Here is an 18,572-nt window from a genome sequence, read left to right as displayed (position 1 = left end):
TTATGCTTTTTTTATGCCTACGCCTTGTATTTTTGTATTCATCAGACTCGAAAACATAACATATGCCAAAAACATCCAATGAAACTGAAATGAAATATTTTTTTCCAGACCTGTGTTATTATTTCTTCACGTTCTCGTCGACTAATGCACGGTCGACTCATTAACCCTGAGGAAACGTAGATTATTCGTTCCCGGCAAGAGTTCGGTCTTATTGTAATATGGGTGCCAAGTCTCGTCCAAGGCGGTCGGCTTCCTTCGGTTCAAGCCTAAGACAATAGACTACCCGAGAACAGCACGGGCAGGGTTCGTGAAAACTTTCCATTCAACCAGCGGGACAATCCAACGTCCACAGGTTCCAGCCCCCGATATCTTTAGCCGACGTAGATACGGTTTAATTCATTAGGGGATGCTTCCAGCTGGCTAACTAGCGTTAATGAAATGTTGCTTCGCCACTCTCCCACTTTGCGCGAACGGAACTTTCCAACAAAGCTTCAACGAAGCTCGAGTTGCTCCAGATACATTTGAACACTTGAATCTTGCTGTCGATTGTCTCTTCTCATTCAATTTGCCCAGACGGAAGTTAACGCGAATGTCTGTTCAACCTGTCATCTCGTTATACTGAGACGAACTGTACTTCGTAAAGTATTCCGTGGTGTTATACACCGTGTGAAAGTGGCGTGCGCTGATTGAAATTACAATTCTTACAAAATTAATACAGAGATTACAACGGTTGCAATGAGACTGCAGAAGGTTGTAGCGAGATTACACGCATTAAGAAATAATTTCTAAGATTACGTAAATTACAAAGAAATTACAAAGAATTGATGCATGCGTCAAAGATTACAGAGATTACAAAAAGATTGCTAAAATTACCGTGAAATACTGCATAGATCACTTAAGATTGCAAGGTAAGAAGGTTACAAATGATTACAAAGATTACAAGTGATCGCAAATATGACAAAGGATCACAAGGGATAAAACAGATTTCGTATCAGATTATGTACATACGTCGAATTACAACAATTACACAGGTCAACAAAGGAAAAAAAAATAATTTTCTGAGGTTCTATTGGTATCGCAAAATTTTCATTCTATGCATCAAATAATAATCAAAACCTTTATTTATAACTTATAAAGTTTGTTTGTAAAAAAGGATAACGTTTTTTCCAAAATGTGACGGACTTTATCGTTATTAAGGTTATCAGGGACAGTATAATGAAATCATGATGAGAGATTACGTACGTTTGGGGTTTGATACCAGAAAGACCATTCGAAAATAGAAGAAGTACGAGAAATATTAATTTTCTTTACTTGTCAATTCTTCTACATTTGTAGTTTGTTGTTCGTTATTACTTTCGGATAAAAGTTATTCGAATGCAAAGTCAAACTTTCTTGACAGACAGTTGCAGTTACGATAAATTAAACCACTGCATCATAACCTGTAGCAAGGCGACTCAATTCAGTTAACTTCGTTATCCGAGCTCGGTCGTTTTCAAAAATAGTTCATCGTGGATGCAAAACAATAAAGTTGAAACATAGAAATGTACTTAGCCAGTAGAAGGTTTTAACAGAAATGTTTTCAAGTCGTGTCGATATTTCCATAGAATAACATACCGAGGCACAATATTTATCTGTCCTTGAGTGAAACGACAAGCCCCGCTAGCTCCCATCGTACAAAATGTGTGTCGAATTTAGTACCGATTTCTGCAAAACCTGGTCCATTCAGGCCAGGTTCGTTACTTCACGGAAAATCATCAGTGAAATGGCGAAATCAGGTGGCAAAATGATTATTGGTACATAAATTAATGAGAATTGAATAAAAACAAAGGATAGCACCGTCATTTGTTGAAAGGATGTTATTTTAATATGTCAAAAAAGACGAAAAAAAAAAAAACACAACATTGTGGGGGCAGTTACAGAAATTTCAAGAAATTATTAGAAAAGTTTGACAAATCAAAAGTGAAGAAAAATGGGTTTAAAGTCGTACAAATGAAAAGTTTTCGACCCCCAAAAACTTTTTTAGTACCCAAATCGGCACGTACCCATTCAGAGGAGGGATGAAAGTGTACAAAAATGCAAAAAAACCAAAAATCGATCTGCCCCCTTAATGAACTCCAACTTCGGGAAACACTCGTAGTAGTCGTTGATCCTTAAGTAATAAAAGTTTATTGTTTCAGGGTCAAGATGAACGGGACAGAAGGACCTCCTGAGGGCTGAGCGCGGAACGTTAAGGCGCGGAGATGTGGCCAAGCACAGCTCTTCGAGTCTTAGACGTTTTCGTCATTTTGACCGCTATGACGATGGTCGCGTCAGGTAATACCTTTAATTAAAATATTCATTTCCGAGCCGTTTCTTTCTTTTATACCCTCTTTTTATTTCTCGGATTTTTTTAACGGCCTGGGATCTTTCTTTAATGGAAGTAAGAGAACGATTATTTATTCAAAATAAAAAGATTCCACCGCTGAGTTGAGACGTAGCTTGCAATAAATTACTCACAAGACGACGGCTCTCTTTTTTAAATAGTACAGATGCGAAAAAACTTGTTTAGAACAATGAAAAATGTACAATGAAAAGAAGGAGTCCTTGTAGGAAGACTGAGTTATTCATCGCTATTTGTTCTATGAATGATTTTTTTTTTTCATTTCCATTATCTGTACGTCATTTTCTTCGTGGTTAATCTTTAAGAGAAATACTTTACTTTTCGAACGATCAGTTCACGGTTTTTTTTTTTCAAAATCCTTTACCGACAGCAGACGATAAATTCTCGGTCGATAAAATTGATCTTTCAAATAACAATTATGTTTAGGATGTGATTATGATCATCTATGACCAAATAGCTTTTCAGCATTTCTCTGAAAAGCCAAATAGGTTTTGTTATCTGTAATTGAAAAATTATGTTGTAATTTTCAAAGAGTTGCAAAAAAACATCGATGCACTTGATTACTAATTCGTTCAATAAAAATTCTTTAAAACAACTGCTTTCATCTTCTTGGATAGTTACTCTTATTAGTATCTAATTGAAACTCTCGAGAGACTTTATGCCTAATAACTTAAAACACTAAAACTTCTGCCAAAAGATCTTGCGACAACTTCCTGATTTAATCATTCGGAATCATTGAGGTGTCAGGTTTCTCCTTGAGACTTCCTTATGCACAAAGCGAAACACAGAGACACAAACGGACCCTGAAAGATTGTTTATAAAAATGATACTAACAAACTGCCATTGCAACTTTCGATATCAATGAACTTGCAAAACTTGGTGAATGGCCAAACCATTTGGCAATCCTAAAGTTAAGTTAGGTTAGGTTAGGTTAATTATCTGGAATTATTGAAATTTCTTAGTGCACAGAATGAAACATAGAGACAGACGGACCCTAGAAGATTGTTTATAAAATTGATGCTAACAAACTACTGTTGAAACTTTCGAAATCAACAAACTTGCAAAACTTGGTCAATAGCCAAACCATTCGGTAATCGTTAGGCACAACCTCGAGGGAAATGGTCTCCCTTTTGCCCTTAAGAGAACATTTCCTCAAGTTTATGATTTTGCCTGTGGTGAAAAGAGGCCACCTGCTAGCGACGGGCAATTTACCAATTCACTTTCATTTGTGGTTTTATCACCGAAGCTAGTCGAATGTGATTCAAAATACTCGGAACACTTTTTTCTCTTCTACTTTGCCGAGTAATTTTGTTCCACGGTTTCTGTTTCTTCTCGTTTCCTTCAGTCCAGTCTCGCGTCGCGTGACTCTGGTTCTAATATATGTCTCGGCGACGAAAGTCAATTCGGTCTTCTCGCGGTGATATTGGTCCAGATCCTTACCCGCGGCGCAATCGACGACGGCTACCTATTGCCCCGTATAAACGGCTTAGTCTTTCGCTAGGGCAGGCTTAATCCTTCATTAACTAAACGAGCTCCCAGTTTCCCAAAATCTAAGCCAATAAACACAATGAGCAAACATTTTATCCCGACCTGAAAACTACCTTCTTGAGGATATGAGGCAGGAATATTGCCTTCAGGAAGGGAACTAAGCCCGTGAGCAGCACACGAGCTCATGAATTATGCCACCTGATGAACTCAACAAAAGCATCGTAAATTCTAAGTGTGTGCGGCTTGCTGGGACAAGGTTGTCCTTGCTTTTGAATGTCAACTTATTTGTAATTTTTTTCTCGTGTACACATGTATCACGAATTTTCTGTAAGAAAAACAGAATTATGGTTCAATGGGTGGGTGGTGAAAATCACACTTTCATTTTCTTAGGTAAGGTTTAGCGACAGACTTTACATAAAATACTTTCAAGATTCTACTCAATTTGTTGAGCCATGTTTTTGGTACTATAAATTGTCAGGAATGGCAAAAAGTTGGGTGTGCCCCTTCGGACTGCAATTATCAATTCCTTACCTGTAACTGCAGCCTTACAATTATACATACAGGGTCTTCCGAGTAAGCGCAGAAAGATGTTGGGTTGCCTACCACTGAGGGAAACAAATATCGGTAAAACAGGTCTACCGAGTCATAATCACTTTAGTCAAGTCAAGTCGGATAATCACTTTAACGTGACTCTGGAACGCGGTCACCGAACGCTTCGGTATAAATTGAAAACAACGGATCAACTGCTTGGCGAAATCCACACAATTTGGCAACACGGGCCGTTTCAGCTCACTCGTGATGACTTTAAATTTGCCAACTGCCGATAACTCGGTAGGTGTGTATTACCGATATTCTGTCTGTATTTCTCGTAAGGACTTTAAACGTTCCAATTACCGGTAACTCGGTAAGTCTGTGTTACCGGTATTCATTCCCCTTAGTGGTAGGCAGCCTAAATACTGCGGCATTTACTCGGAAACACCCTGTACATCGTACTGACATAGATGATAGAACATGCGGATTTTATCAGTCGTTCACAACCGGTTATAAACAAATATAATATTGTGGTTCACGGCGGCTTTTTATTTCGTGACGTACTGATAATGGCTTTCAACCGAAAGGGGTAATGGTCGACGTGTGCAATTTCTCACAACGGAATTTGAATAAATGCTTGGTTTACCGCAAGCAGAGAATTGAGGGAGTAAAATGGGAGCCACTTAAGCTACTTAAGCCGATGTCAACGGAAGTGAGCTTATAAATGCTTAAGCTCATAAACGAACTCGTCACAAAATCCACGACGTGGTTAAGTCCCTATTATATTTTGTCCAAAGCTCGAATACGTAGAGTGAAACATCAGTTGTACAGTGTTAGATAAATCAATGTCAAACTTCCTAGACTCTCTAAGCTTGATAAGAATTTATTTCTTCATAGAGCATAACGTGAATTCAAATAGAAGACACTTTTACCGGTCTTACGAATTTATTTCAAACAGTGCCTAAAAAAGTCCCAATTAATGAGTAATGAGCCATTTCTATGAGTTGGATGAAGTTTTTTCAAGTTAATCAAGGATTAAGGTGCTTGGTTCGAATCTATTATGAATCAATGTCAGTGAGTTTCTTGTTCTGAGTATGATAATGTCGAACGTGTAAAAAAAACGTGTTCAATTATTTCACTAACTGTGATATCGCATCTTTCTTTTTTATCTTTAGCGAGATTCTTGCCGAAGCAAGTATGGGTTTGCTTTTGTGTGTTTCTTGTCTCTCTCTTTTCCGCACGTCACCATAACTCGTTACCTTCTTGAAATTGACAGACGATCTTTCGTAAGTGGAACATCAATCCAAAGAATAGTCTGCCATCGATCGAAAAACGTTGTAAGGATTCTTCCTAAGGCTGGAATGATAGTTGTTTACCAGGTCTTTCATTTTTGCTTCAGAGTTGGGAACTGGTGAGGTCCCTGGGGACATCGGTCACTCAACGAACGAGAAAACGGATGAAAAATACGGGCCGACCGGCTTCTCAACCATCGAAACTGACTTTGAGGAATATTTCAAGGTACAGGATTCGAGCTCGGAAAAGTCGATGAGCGACGAATTCATCCTTTCAACGTTGTCCCCCGGCACTGATTCCGTGATAGATAATTCAGCGACGGATGCAGGGGCGACTAAACTTTCTCTGGACTTGATCACGCGCGATTTTGACCACCAGGAATATTCCGGACTGTCGCGGGATCAGCAGAATGAAATTCTTGCCGGTGATCCGAGCGACTTAGACTCGGAGAATCGAGGATTTTCCGAACCAGCAAACAACTCCGGTGTTTCCTTCTCCGTCTTGGAGGTTAACACAGAATGGACTGCGTCTCCAAGTCTCGATACAGTTCTGCTGCCCGAAAACGTGAGGGCGATATCCTTTCAAATCCCGGGATCCAGGGGCACGAATGAAAGAAATCCCGCAGGTGGCGAACGCAAAAGTGTCTCCGATTTCGGTACGGAGATTAAAAAACCACTCGCGGATTCCGAGGAGATCGGACGGACTTCGGGGTCCAAAGGGTCCTACTCGAAGATAGTTTTTGAGGGGATTAATCCCAAGGGAAAGAGCGGTGACCATTCGGGGCAGCAGAAGAACCAGATCATCCCAAAGTCTGCGAAGGCATTCTACGAAATTAAGTCCTCGATGACTACTGAGGCCGTCATTGACTCTGACAATTTTCATGATCTCAGCACTCACGCTAATCCACGAAAGTTTACTTTTCCAACCATACCGTGGATGGCCAGTGCCATGGGAAAATATGGACCGTATTTCGAGGACGGACCTGGGGACACAAATATCACTGCCAGAATCGGCTCAACGGTGCTTCTCGACTGTAAAATTGGCATGCTGCACGACAAAACGGTGAGATTCTTTTTAACTACTATTCAAATTATACAGGTCTGCGAAAAAAATATTTTATTTCAGCTTCACGGGATTTTTCTGGTAAATACCAAGTTTTTCGAGTATGACGAATGCAAAAATGACTCCCATTTCCCTCCATCACGTACAGTATTTTTACGAATACAAGGTGCTTTCATAAAACAGCATAACAATAACGATACAAAGTGCTGTAATGTAGATGTCTTGAATGTACCGTCTACATTCTCATGATAATTTTTTCCGTCCATAGCATGTGTAATGATAATAATGATAATGACAATAACGGACATCACGGAAAGCTATTCGTTGTCGAAAAATCTATTACACTTATGACCTCGTCTATAATAGGCTTTTGCCGCCTCAGACATAGATATCTTAAATGTGGTCAGAGAGCCATCATTGCTATTACCAATCAATGATTTATACGCGGCCATAGATATTTTTTATCCGTCTACGAGCATACTTGCAGACGAATTCTTTCTTGTGGATAGCAGTAATTGATTTTTATTTGATCCAAATGTGTTTGAATCAGTGTATCTTATCGTCTATGTGCAATGCTATTTTTGCGTGATGCGATAGGTTCGTGGACTATTCAGTTCGATAGGAGCGAAGTTTTTACTTGATTTTCACGATTCGAGTTCCTAATGAATTTATCGCACATTTTTTATACCTAACTAATGTAATATTTGTCGCATTGAGTAGCATTTATTTGAAATACCCAATCTGTTGCAATCATTCTATGGTAATTTGTAAAATTTACCGTAATCGCCAACTGGTCACCTCCTTGAGAAATACTGTAATTGATGAATGAGATCATATTGGGAATGTAACTTTCACCACTAAATATGACGCAATTAATATAATCAAGATGTAACAACTGTTCTTTAAAAAGTACTCAAAATCATATATTTCCATAGCTGTAACCTTACGAATCCTAATTATCGTATTAATTCGAGAAAATTTTATATGGTTAATTTAACATCGGATTGATCCACTTACATTGACGCAATTCACGGTATATTTTACTGAAATTCGTCTGTTTTCACGCAGTTTAAGAAGCATCTCGCAAAAGTATAAACTTAGTTGTCAAAATGCAGGCAGATTTTGGCGAAATGTGAAAATATTGGCAGACTTATCCTGTATTAACTATATTAGCTATGTAACATTTCTACCAAAGAACCTGACATGCTAAAAAATTTGTCGAGAATGTCGTAGTAACGTCTAAATTACCTATTTAGGATGTTACATCAACTGTCTGAAAAACTTTTTCAACTTCTTAGAAAGACTCCACTTCTTTACCACGTTGCAACGTTGCTGCGGTTTCATAATATAATAACACGTGGCACATTCACAGTATACTTCACGTTACATAAACAAGTTGTGTGTATACGTGGTACATATTCGTACAGGGTGTTTCCGAGTAAACACCGCAGTATGTTCGGTTGTCTATCACTGAGGGGAACAAATATTGGTAATGAAGACCTACCAAGTTATCGGTAAGTAGTGGGTTCAAAGTCTTTGCGAGTGAGCTGAAACTGCCCGTATTGTCAAATTGTGTGGTTTTGGGTAAGTAGTTGTTTCGATGTTTATAACGTATGTTGAAGTGGTCAGTGATCGTGTTCCAGAGTCACGTTAAAGTGATTATACGATTTGACTTGACTAAAGTGATTATGACTCGCAAGTCTATTTTACCGATATTTGTTCCCCTCAGTGGTAGGCAACCCAACATGTTTCGGCGTGTACGCGAAAACACTCCGCATAGTTTTTGAATAATATTCGTAGAATACGATAGGACGCAGAAAACATATATATCTTCGATACGTCTATCGATTTCGATACTGAAACCAGGCTTAGCAAGGAAAATCTGTTGAACAGCATTGAAATGGCTGAATCTCGTTGTTATTAACACGAAACCACCAGCTGTTGAAAACAACGTGATCTTACCCACGCGTGCGATAATGAGCTGAGTCATTGTGTCAAGTGATGACTAAAGTCATTGAGAGTGCAGCAAATTCATCTCCGGTACCTTCATATATGTATAATGAAGCTGAATCTACCTCCCATGCCAGAGTTAGCAGCGAAGCGTGTATAAGCTTTTCGTAGATAGAAAAATACACTTCAGTTTTATCTTCATAATTCTATAAAAGTGTTGGAGGTTCAAAATATTTCACAAAATTTAGATTTTCGTACGTCACTACTTTATTCGAATGAACATAGAACGTTTCGCTGTTAATTTTGACTGCTAGCCTTAGCCTCGCTTGAAGATACCATAAAATTCTCACCCCTGATCACTGGTAATTCCGAAGAGTATAATTTCGGTATTGCAGTGCCGATTAAAATCTCTGATAAAATCAAATAGGTGGGTCTGAATATTAATACGGTACTTACCTCGTTGATATGAAAATTTTCAGCCGATTGTGAGTTTAACTGACAGTCTTAAGTATCTCAATCGAGTAAAAAGGAAGCTCAAAATCTTCTTCATGTGCAATTAATCATAAGGTCAGAAATTCGGATGGTCGATGAACTTGTATCTATATATGTTGGTGAAATCTTCTGGTTTTATTAATCTTATCGTATCTTTCAGATGTGAACACTTGAGTAATAGTTGAACTCACTCACCAGCTAACAATACAACCAATTTTTCTGCACGAGTATTTTAATCCTTGAAACGACTAACCAATGTATAGTTACAGTTTCCGACACGGCATCCTGCCTCTCCACACATTTGTATGCACATATTTATACAAGTATATATATATATATACGTACCCACGCAAACTCGCGCGCGTAAATATACATAAATAAATATGTATCTAGTTGTATACGGGAAATTATAATGTTTACGGAAATGGTAAACATTTCGACGTATCTTCACCATCCCGTACACTGTTTGACTTAAACCTCACCTCGATAACTAGAACGTGATATAAATTCTTATCGGAAGTTTATCCTCCAGTATATATCGCTCAATTTGATTGAAATTTGAATTGCGTGTAGAAAATCACAGATGCATCATGGCTATGGTCCATTCTTGTAACCGTGTAACCGGAGAATATGCAATACATAGAAATCACTCATACTGTCCGATGACCAGTGGAGTATGCATATAAAATGAAACTCGTTTTAATTCCATGAAACCGCTCGGAGTTTCAGCAAAAATGGAATTTTATTGAAACAGATGACGGCTTATCGTTAGTCCGTATGATTGGTTTCGGCGTCGGAATTGAAGAGTTTTAGTGCTTATCGTCACGTAATCGTGAAGATGCAATATTTCAATTTAAAAAAATCATTTCCACTCACCATACTTTACTTCGTAGTACCGCGATTGACTGGCAAACAATCCTGAAATACAAGGCAACAGCCATACAGGCTGAATTCGCTATAAAATTTTCTGTCGGGAATTTTCAAAGGCAAATCTGCTTCTATTAGAAGCTCACGTGTAAATCGATCAAACGTAATCTCATATCAATGGACGTCAAGAGATGAATAGAAAGAGAATAGCGGTTGTCGATGCTTCAAATTCACGACAAATTATATACGCATCAATATATTACCTCCAATAACTCAAAAGTTTTGTGTCGATATAACTCTGAAACGAGGTTTGAATATTTTTTTGAATCTTCGGTGAGGTATTATAACCGCATGGAAAACTGAAAGCTGAATTTTGGTAAAATGATCGATCCACGTCGTTATCGTCAATCGGTTGAGCATTTGTTTGAAACCCACGGCAATTTGATACAAAGAGTGATGGTACATGACATGCGAAGTATTCCAATGCAAAGTTCGTTTTGCGTACCGTGATCCTAGCACATCTTATGCCAATGAAAAATTTGTGGCTTTCATCTTAAGGTCATGTAGTATTCCTACCTTTACCGACCGAATGAACTCACCCATTTTCTTTCTATATTAAATATGCACCGTCAAAATTTGGACCCTTTCCGTTTCTTTGTTCATTTAGTATGGGAAGAAAAAGAGTGATTTTGTTCGGTCGGTAAAGGTAGGAGTACTACATGACCTTGAATTTCCTTGCTACGTTTCAAATACATGTATATGCATCCCACCGCTGCCACGAATTGTCACGTTCGTAAAGTCACCTTTACTTACACGTTGAAGCTTCGTCTAAACCTACGAGAATTTGGTTCAAGGAGAGATGCTACATCAGCCATTTAATCGACCATCGCAAGACCTGGTGGAGCGATTACTAATATATAATTTTTGGCATTTATTTTTCATTTTATGGTTTTAGGTACCTTGGAGGTTACTTCATTTTTTGTTAGAGGTCCTTGATAACATCCTTTTCGGGGCGTCGCGTCGTGTCCTCCTCGTTCGATTATCGGAAACCAATAATATCTTACCTAACTGCTGCCAGCCTTCCAAACACAACACCGCCTCTTTTATATCCCGTTCAATGTTTGCTGAAGGACGAAATGGTCAAGTTTGACTCGTTCCCTCTGGGAAACTGGTAGACCAAACCGTTCACTGCATGGCTTCATCGTGACAGTAACGCGTCAGCACCAGTCGCAATAATCCTATCATTGCCACAAAATTCCGACCATGAGTATCACGAAATTCAGCGATACGAGTGAAAATGCTTTCACCTGGTTTCAGTTTTGTTTATCATGTATCCATTGCCTAAAACATCATCCTGCGTATCATAAAATGCGTATTTCCAATCAAATGTACCTGGAGCATTCGGCTATTAAAACCGTTCTATAAGCTATCTTACATATCTATCTTACATTGAACATCACGTGAAGAAAGTGTACTTACATATATTTGGAACAGCAGACGAATCTTTTCGGGATCAAAGTATTTTCATTTTGCATTTGCAAATTTAGTTGTTGGTTTCATATGTCTCTATTGATTTCATCTCAACATTTTATTGTTCAGACGGATATTTTTTTTTTTTTTTTTTCATACCTATAACTGCAATAGTAAAGTCTGGGCGGGATAATAGAATGTCGATGTTCTCGACATCCTCTTCACGCATCAAGAACCATTCGAGTTTCAAGTCTTTCTTGGACTGTTGAAAAGATCCATCATATCTTGAGCCAAAATAATGTCTCGCCCACGTCTAGCTACTCAATCACCGAGATTTTTCACACATTCTCGTATTTCATCGACTCACCCCTCGACCATGATCAACGCTGAAGACATTCCCCCTTGCGTTTGTTCATTTAAGATCCGTATAGTGGTATTACTTGTAATTCCATACGAATAAATCACAACAGTTTTCATAAATTATTTCCAATTGGATGCAGAGCACCGACTTTTCCGTCATACTTGCTTTCCAACGTATCTTACACTTTTACTTGATTCGACAGTAAATATTCACGATAAATCAATAATTTTGTAACAGACAAAGCAGTTCCCTTTTCTGAGTTCGTTTTTTGAACCATTCTAACAGATACTTGCTTCGTTACGTTTCTATTTTCGCGTATCGTTTCAGCAAATGATTCTGTAGAACCCTTATCAATGTTACAAAAACTTCCGTTATTCCAGTTCCGGTGAAATATTTTGTCTCACTAACAGACGAATTACGGAATTGAGATGAGAATATTCAAGATATTATTATACGAAACCGTAATCAATTGAAAAAAGTATAGCTTGTTTCAGGGTGTAGAAATGAGAAATTGAATTACTGCAGTATGTTACCTGAATAACTCTAATGTCTCTTATTCGCCCACTGATGTAAGTAAATGTCCCGAAGTATCTTGGCGTAATAACGTTGAGCCTGCAGTGTAAGAGGATATCTACATAGTCTTTGTCTGCGGCAGCTTGATGAAAATAGATCACAATGCAATAGAAACTCAATACGTCGGTACACATGATTGAAGTAGTCTACCGATCAATGATCAAAGGTCATGAAGGTGAAAAAGTCTCATTTTCGATAGCGAATGAAATTCCTCAACCAAATTGACCAAGGTAATTAAAACTTCGTTTCCCATATTTCGAGGTCTTATTATATACTTAGAATTCACGTCGACGTAGCATTGCACTAGTATGAATTATAATATTATAAAGTGTGAGACAGAATTATGGCTCAGCACGTCGAATTGTGATACGTAGTTTTTTAACATTTTCATATGGCTCAATGCCTTTATCATCTGGTTTTATGAATCCGTTCCGGATTTCCAAAGCCAATAATATTTCATTGAAAATGAACGATGCAAGAAAAATAGAGAGTAACAATTGGGATACACTTTCTAACAACCTTTTCATTTGTTCAGTACATTTTCTTCAAGACACGCACGCTATAGTCCAGAGTGCGAAATTTCGAGCTCTCCGAGATAAAGCAGAAAGATGAGAGAGATGAGGCAGAAAACGACACGTTTCCAAGTGCTTCCATATTCCATATAAATCGCGCGAATTTTCATACACATAAAAATGAAAAAGCTTGCAGAAGAAGCTTGGCGTTCCTGTTTATTGTCATCAAGGAATTCACACGTGCATTTCGTAGTAAAAATCTCTCATTTCAGACACTGTCGCTGATCCACTTTATTCTGTGCACTGCGATCTTGGCACATTTTATGCTAATGAGAAATTTGTAGTTTGTATTAGAACGTTCCCTACCAATTTTGGAAACACGAACATGCAGCTCACTGCTGCCTTTAATTATTGCGTTTGTTTAAAAAGTAATTACAAGGATTAAAAAATTGTACATTTGCAAAGTACGAATATTCATTTCTATCTTTCACTAAAAATGTACATCACGAATTTTGAATTGAATTTACGATTCCCAATTGGTCCAAACTTATAGACGTCACTTGAAGAGAGACGTTCTAGAAGTAAATCACGATTGGAGATGGCTATGAATATCGTATGGTTATGAGGGTAAATCATGACTTTGATGAATAATTAATGAAGAGAGAAACTTTGTCGAAAGCTAATTTGACAGTTCGTAATTGGATGCTGGTTAAGCCTGCATTAATAGCCGAGTGACAGCTCGTTCAATCCATAGCTGATTCCAAGTTTTGAAACCTTTGAGAAGTAGAGTTGACTTTGTGAAATTTGAGATGGATTAGTAACTTTGTGGATCACATTTCGTTGACTATGATTGCAGGTTATTACAAGCGATTTGAATGAATCGTAAGATATATGCGGCTTGGACTTTTGTAGAATATTTTTCGGTGACACTCTAACATTATTTGATTTATATCTAATACAACCTGTTGTCAATCTAACGCTATCTGAGATTGCAATTCTGATTTAAGCACAAAAATTGTTCTACAGTAGTCGTCAATGGTTGCAGAATGTCGAATTTTTGATTTCTTCAACAATCCTTCAAAATACCATTAATTACAGAGTATTGTCAGGGCATATTTAAACAAACGTCTGCTGATTCGTTAAGAATTCGATAAAGACGTGTCACAAATCTTTTGAAACTTCTCCTACTTCTGGTTACGCATTTCCTGAATTTCGAACAAACGGCAGAACGGATATGAATCGATACAGTACCTTCAGTTTTTAACGTGCTGGAATTCACGGTAATTTATTGAAGTATAATTCATTCCAAAACATGTTGCATGATATTTCGAATCGTTTTTCATGTGCATCAATATAAATTCTGCATAGAAAGAGGCCGATGTTCTGTATACCGCAAACGCTTCATGGTAACATCGTATGTCTCCCTGCAGGGCGTTGTGGTGCCCATTAGGCAACCATATCGCTTAACAGTCTCCATTATCTAATAACCAAACTCTGTAATGGTCACTTCAGTGCAACGCATCAGAGAGTCGCCCACATTGCAGAAGGCAATTACCCCTGGTGCATTATCGAGTTATCTGTATCGTCACTTTATCTTGGGCGCCAGTGACTCTCATTTCTTTTTACCAATTGACGTGATTACAGGTGACCTGGGTGCAGCACATCAAGGATTCGATTCACCTTCTAACAGTCGCCAGGCAGGTTTACAGCGCCGATCAGCGAGTCAGCCTCAGTTTTCGGTAAGGTGATCATATTTCTCCGGCGCTGTAATTTCTTCAAAACTATTTCCTTCCTCCTGAGCTTATTGTGCAGTACTCAATTGATACTTATCCAAAATGGAATGAATGTTTGCTATCGTGTTTTTTGTCATGTTATCGAAAAAGTGTTATTACACACGAAGCTATGTTGATACGAACTACTGTGACATTCAAATTTTTCATGAAATGAGTACACATTGTCGTATCCAGAACCCATCGAAATTCGTTGGAGTTCACCACTTGAAAAATTACTCTGCTTGTGTCAAGACAAACGTGATTCATGAGAAACTAGCGTAAATTGTATCTGCACGTTGTCCAATTGTACATTCGGAAAGCAAACGCTTTTGTTGATGTGTTTTACACTAAGTTGTAAGAGAATTCACTATTTGTATAATGTACGGAATGTCATCAAAGCATTCAAGCTTGGCTTAATTCAATTATCGTCAATTTCATCCGCCCTGGATTAGCACCGCACTGCGAAGTTCCACCACATATATCCATTCTGCTGAGCGAATTTGCGCGGACAGAAGCGACTTGGAAGTTTAAACTTCTGTTGCGATTACAACAAGTTTCAATTCCAGGTATCCCAGTAACTGGAGGCTGCAAATACAGTACGCATCGCTCAGGGATTCTGGTCTTTACGAATGTCAAGTCGCGACGCATCCACCTAGGATAAAAAAAATAAACTTGATTGTAACTGGTAAGTACGAACATTGATGAGAATATCTTCCTCGACACATTTCTCAAAGTATGTCACGCTGCACAAATTTTGCAGTATCAAGATGGGGAACATGGACTTGTGGAGATGTGTTACATTCTTTGAGAAAGGCAATTATAACTATGGACTCTGCCAAAGTCCCAAGAAAGCACAACCCAATTTCAACGTGGAATGAATTTACTTTCGAATGTTTAACGAGTTTCCTACAATCCCATTGCAAAGTTGCATACAGCCTAAGTTGATCGAACGAATTTTTGTCCCATAGGAGTTGGAATTAAACGCTTTCCGAATAACCAACTAGATCTGTACACTTGGCAAGGTTCGTTCTCGAATCTCTTTATCCAATTGTCAAACGAAATAAGCCACCTAGACATAGAACCAGTCTTGCTGATTGTAAGAGTGCCCATGTTCAAAGTCGTATGGTCAATTATCCAGTGCGTCTGATCTTCGCACAAAACTATTTTACTTTTCGTATAGTGAAGTGGGTACAAGAGGACAGAAGAGCTCGTGGGTCGAACAGGCAAAGTGATTCGCACGTCTCGCGAGACAGTTGTGCAAGAGAACGACACTCAATAATAACTTCCGCGTATCTTCATTTTGTACAGTAAATCGATTACAAGGACAGAGAATTTCCCGAACGGATTTCAGTCCCTTGAGAACAAATCGCACTTCAGTTTCTTGGTCAACTTGGTCATCTGACGATGACATCGAAGTTTAGTCCCGTCATTAATTGGATATGAGAACTTCAGTTATTCAGTTTCACATCAATGTTTTCAAATGTCTACAGAGAGTCATCCGACACTCTTGACACATAAGATGTATTCTAATGTGGTCAACACAATTTTCCTAAATACCGTATCTACTACTTATAGGATCATAGGAACGTTATCATAAAACCATACTAGTTGAAATAACTCTGATTCGATGATTTTTCGTACATATGTTTCGTACGTATATTTAGAAGTTGATTCAAAGAAAATGAAAACACCTAGAGTAATTTGAATTTGAGGGCTTTATTATTTATACTTTCAATGAAATTTCAGAATTTGTTCATTGAAATTAACAACAAAATGGCGCATATGAGTAGCGAACGACGCCGAATTTGAGGGCTTGGAGAATCTCGTAACATCACTGGCTAACTTATAACGGATAGAAATTTCTTTTTGGATTTCATTCACCTTTTCGGGTTAGAGCTTATGGCTCAAATGTTACAAATAAAAATAAAAAAAATACAATATATATCATTATAAACAAAAAATTTCATTCTTGGACGAAAATATTGTTAAAAAAATTTGTACAAAGAAAATTATGGAATTCAAGTACAAAAATCTAGTCGCAAGCTGAAATCGATAAATAAACTTTACAGATTGTGTCAAAATTTGAAGTCGACCGTATCAAATTGATCGAGGAATCTACGCCACCGGATTGAAATTGTGGTCGTTCGCTACTTATCTGCGCGATACTGTTACATTTTGTTAATAATTTCAATGAAAAAATTCTGAATTGTTCTTGTAAGTATAAATAAAAAGGCCCTCAAACTCATATTGCGCCGAGTGTTTTCATTTTCGGTAAAAAAAAAAAACCTAAATAACCTAAAAAATAGGTATAATTTTAGACCGTCCAGCGGTAACCACTCCCCCCCCCCTCCCCCTTTCCTCCATACCTTAATAGAAAGAAAAAAATGTTTTACAATTCCGTTATCTCAGATTTCGTGCCCAAAGAACGATTGGATATTATTTGATATTATTGTAGGAGCACAATTGAATTGGACAACTTTTTTCCGGCTGTTTTTAAGTCTCTCCTGAAGCCCTTTGCGGCTATTCATCCGTAAAGAAGTGGTTCGTCCTTATTTTGGACAATACACTGCATTAAGCCACATACAGTGATATTAAAAAGAAGACATTCAAGTTCCTCTGTTCGGACGCATAGATTCGTTCGAATATTGTGAGAATACGTGACAATTTCATCTTGTCTGACAATGAAATTAAAGTACTCGAAGTGTACCTCATCGATTTTCTTTGTCCTGTGATGTTCCGTAGAGCATTGGACAACATCAAACAAGTATTTCCTCACCCGCTTATTTGTCCTTTAAGCGCTAAGAACCACCCTTAAAGCTTATTTTCACAAATCCGCATTGTATAATTTCTCAAAAATAACTTTGTATTTTTTGCTTGACGTAATTATTTCTATTGATCATCTCCGGACGGCTGCACACCCATAATGATGGGCACTAACTATCCGATTATAGAATTGTAGGTCACCGAAAAGGTTATTATTAGTACTGTAATTAACATTGTTCGCCATTAATAGACAATATTATGAATGCTCGATTAAGAGGACAGAAAATAATAGCGCAAATTAGATTAATAAGTAACATATATTCTAGAATTATTATCGACGCAACGGTATAGAAAATAGATTATACCCAATACTGTCATAGATGATGCAAGATAAATGATCTACTTTGAAAACTAATTGATTGTTATACGCGTGCAGTTAAATAAAAATTCAACAAAGCTTGCCAGTACTCAACGGAGAACTTGACTTACTCTTCATTTTGGAAAAATCAAGCCTTAAGCTACTCAAGAAACTCGTACAACTTACTGGAGAAATCTTGTCGAATTAATATACCATAGACAATACCATAGGTGTAATTACGTCGTAATTTCTATCGTAACATTTCTATAAGAATGAAATAATAAAGGAAAACGTATTATTAATAGAGAATAGTTTGCTCAGTATTTTGACCTTTCGGAGTTGCATTCCTTGTGTTTGGGGAAAAATTTTAAGGGTGTTTCTTACCCCTGGAATGGCCGAATTAGTGCGTGAAAGAATACAAGTTTGACCTGTTCACTTTAAAATAAAAATAGTGACTCAAATTATCTTTATTCGAGTAAAGAAACACTTTCTGAACGTTTTTGAGATATTTTGGACATGTCTCAAATTCAAAATTTGCATTTTTCTCGCAATATGAGAATAATTCTATAAAACAAATAGCGGCTGTCAATTTGTCAAAAACTTTTTCCCGTATTTCATGTATTCGGCAATCATTTAATCTGCAGTACATCTCGAGAAAATCGTGAAAAACGAAAATCAAGATTGTACACTATAGTGTACA

At 37.7% G+C, this 18,572-nt stretch overlaps 1 protein-coding gene across 10 annotated transcripts in view; it reads left to right on the top strand.

Moving 5' to 3' along the window:
- The window catches only part of LOC107224281, a 305,837-nt gene that overhangs the window by 221,974 nt on the left and 65,291 nt on the right, over nt 1–18,572 (top strand). For all 10 annotated transcript variants that reach the window (XM_046745085.1, XM_046745083.1, XM_046745084.1 and 7 more), the window contains 4 exons: nt 2,178–2,313; nt 5,799–6,754; nt 14,624–14,718; nt 15,318–15,436. In XM_046745085.1, coding sequence (XP_046601041.1) covers nt 2,241–2,313; nt 5,799–6,754; nt 14,624–14,718; nt 15,318–15,436 — 1,243 coding nt within the window. In that variant the 5' untranslated portion in view covers nt 2,178–2,240. The remainder of the gene's footprint in view (nt 1–2,177; nt 2,314–5,798; nt 6,755–14,623; nt 14,719–15,317; nt 15,437–18,572) is intronic.

Source organism: Neodiprion lecontei, chromosome 7 (assembly GCF_021901455.1).
Source record: "Neodiprion lecontei isolate iyNeoLeco1 chromosome 7, iyNeoLeco1.1, whole genome shotgun sequence".
Classification (NCBI taxonomy): Eukaryota; Metazoa; Arthropoda; class Insecta; order Hymenoptera; family Diprionidae; genus Neodiprion; species Neodiprion lecontei.
Note: the sequence above shows the minus strand (reverse complement) of the source record. Positions and strands in the feature narration are given on the sequence as shown.